General features: G+C 41.5%; 1 protein-coding gene across 1 annotated transcript in view; it reads left to right on the top strand.

Annotated features, from left to right (window-relative positions):
- Positions 1-2,500, top strand: part of gsap (gamma-secretase activating protein) — a gene marked incomplete at its 5' end in the record, with an annotated part of 36,282 nt that overhangs the window by 24,574 nt on the left and 9,208 nt on the right. Inside the window, one exon of the mRNA XM_080538512.1 lies at positions 1,028-1,147. Coding sequence (XP_080394638.1) covers positions 1,028-1,147 — 120 coding nt within the window. The remainder of the gene's footprint in view (positions 1-1,027; positions 1,148-2,500) is intronic.

The raw sequence follows: 2,500 nt of genomic DNA, 5'->3' as shown, positions 1-2,500 counted from the left end.
TACATACATTTTATATAGAAAAACATGATGATAAATACATGTGGGACGGAGGTATGATATGGCAGATGTGTCGCGGTCTCGCGCGCCTGTCTCGTTCCAGCGAGTCAACTCGCTGGGAAAATTATGAAAGCGGCAAGTAACAGTAACATCCATATGCTGTATAAATAAAGACTACCAGCAAGACACCGGAGCACTCACGCGTCAAGCACAGCCTTTGCGTAGAAATACATTGCTCCCTGTCTAGCTTTATATATCTAACGTTACATGTTTTAAGGCTGATCTTTGCATGATAGTGCTGCATTTTGACATAATTCTTATCGCATTTCCCCCCGTTGAGCTGTATAGCAGCACTTAGTGAAGTTAAGTGCTCTTATGACACTTAACTCCTCCTACTATCGCGGGTCGCTCCAGGTCTGTTGTGTATAATGGAGAAGCGTATCCTACCCGTACCGTACCATACTTTCAAATGCGTGCCGTACCGAGCCGTACCAGTCTGGTCAATGGAAAAGCGCCATAACACTGTCCTGGCATGGGTCCTGGAAACTGAGCCTTTTTTTATTGCTGCACCCAAGCTGTGGAACTCCCTTCCAACAGCCGTCCGATGCTCTGATACTCTCAATACATTCAAGACCAGACTCAAGACCCATCTACACATGACATGGGGCCTGCCTAACATTATGCCCCATAGTTGCCTGAGCTTTTATTTATTTATTTTTATCTTGACTATGATTGTATCTTTTAGTATTTTTGTTCTGTATTAGTTTTCTTTCAGGTGTTTTGTGTGCATTTCTTTTGTGAAGCGTCCTTGAGTCTGAGAAAGGCACTTTTAAATTAAATATATTATTATTATTACTACAGCCATGCATAGATAGAACAGTCTACAGATAAAGAGTCTAAAGTCTGCTTGGTTGGACACGTCATGCTTAGGCTGTGGTGTGTGTGTGTGTGTGTGTGTGTGTGTGTGTGTGTGTGATGTGTGTGTGTGTGATGTGTGTGATGTGTGTGTGTGTGATGTGTGTGAGTGTAGGGTACCACACCCTGCTGGCGGTGCTGGGGGTGCGCTGTCTGCCTCGCCACGTCTTCCTGCAGTACGTGGACCAGGGTCTGCTGCAGCTCACTGAGACCTTCGTATCACGCCTGCTGACAGGTATACACACACACACACACACACACACACACACACACACACACACACACGTGCATGTTGCACTGAAAAACAAGGAGACTTCACAGGCATCATACTTCATGTTTAGTTTATTCTGAAAGAATAATAGAAATAAAGAAGGTGAGCTGGCTGTCCTCAGTGGCGACTGTCAGTCTAGATAACTGCCAACTGAGGTATAACAATATACAATATATAACACAATATACAATAATCAACAATTCACAATAAACATATTCATTGTTCTTACAAAATATCTTTTTGTAATATTTCCCATATCATATTCCCAAATCTCCTATCATTACTACTTGTCAGTATCAGTAACTGATTCTCCTTTCTCCTCCTCTACACATCCCGGGCAGTTGCCGCTACTACCGTTACCATGGTAACCGGAGAAATGAAAAAATGATAGCTCAAGCTACTGGGCTAGCAAGCTAGCTACCTTACCTAGTTTAACCAACTTAATAAAACACTTAACATATTAATAAACAATAAATAATCTGAAACAGGTATAAATACGGCCCCATGGAGTCAAGCTGCATTTACATTTGACTCACTACATTTGGCTCACTTCATTTACATTTGACTCATTCATGTGACACGAATATATTGTCATAAAACCCACTCAGTTTTCACTCCCCATTAAATCAACCCCATTAAATCATTCACAATACTTTTAAGACCATCTACATATTCGCGTTAGCTACGGTATATGCCTAGTCTAACTGATGTTTGTTGACATGTCACTCACCTGAAATAATAGAAATAAAAAAGGTGAGCTGGCTGTCCTCTGGCTACTGAGTAGAGTGCCAATTTATTAATTAACAAACGCAGCTCGAGCCCACAAGTGAACTCTTCACCACCTTGCTATCAGGAGTAAACAATTTCAAATTAATGGGGGACAGGGCTGCCAAGTTTCACCAAAAGTTTGGAGTGAGATTTTTTGGCGGTGGAGCGACCCAAAACTGTGCACGTTTTGGCAGCGGCGGCTCCTCTCTCCCACCCAATTATTTGTGCTAGTTTCCTGCAATTTTACATGTTGTTCATAATAAACCAGCACAAGAAATGAAAAATAATTTACATTTCATAAAACAAGAAAAAAATTCAGACAATATATCATATTTATGAAATCTTAATAAACAAATACAGTAGCCTACAGACTCTAAAAGAAAAATTGGCCCCATCAACAGGACTCAGCCCCTTGGTCAGCAGCAGAAAGACCCTTGGTCATCATCTTATATACAGTGCATTGCTCATAGATGGCTATCATGTTATACAGTACATACCAGGGTTTTTCCTGGGTCAGAATGAGGGCTTGGTGGGTGATTTTGTGCGCCC

Source organism: Nansenia antarctica, assembly GCF_963989245.1.
Source record: "Nansenia antarctica genome assembly, chromosome: 8".
Lineage (NCBI taxonomy): Eukaryota > Metazoa > Chordata > Actinopteri > Argentiniformes > Microstomatidae > Nansenia > Nansenia antarctica.
This window is presented reverse-complemented; position numbering and strand designations above follow the sequence as displayed.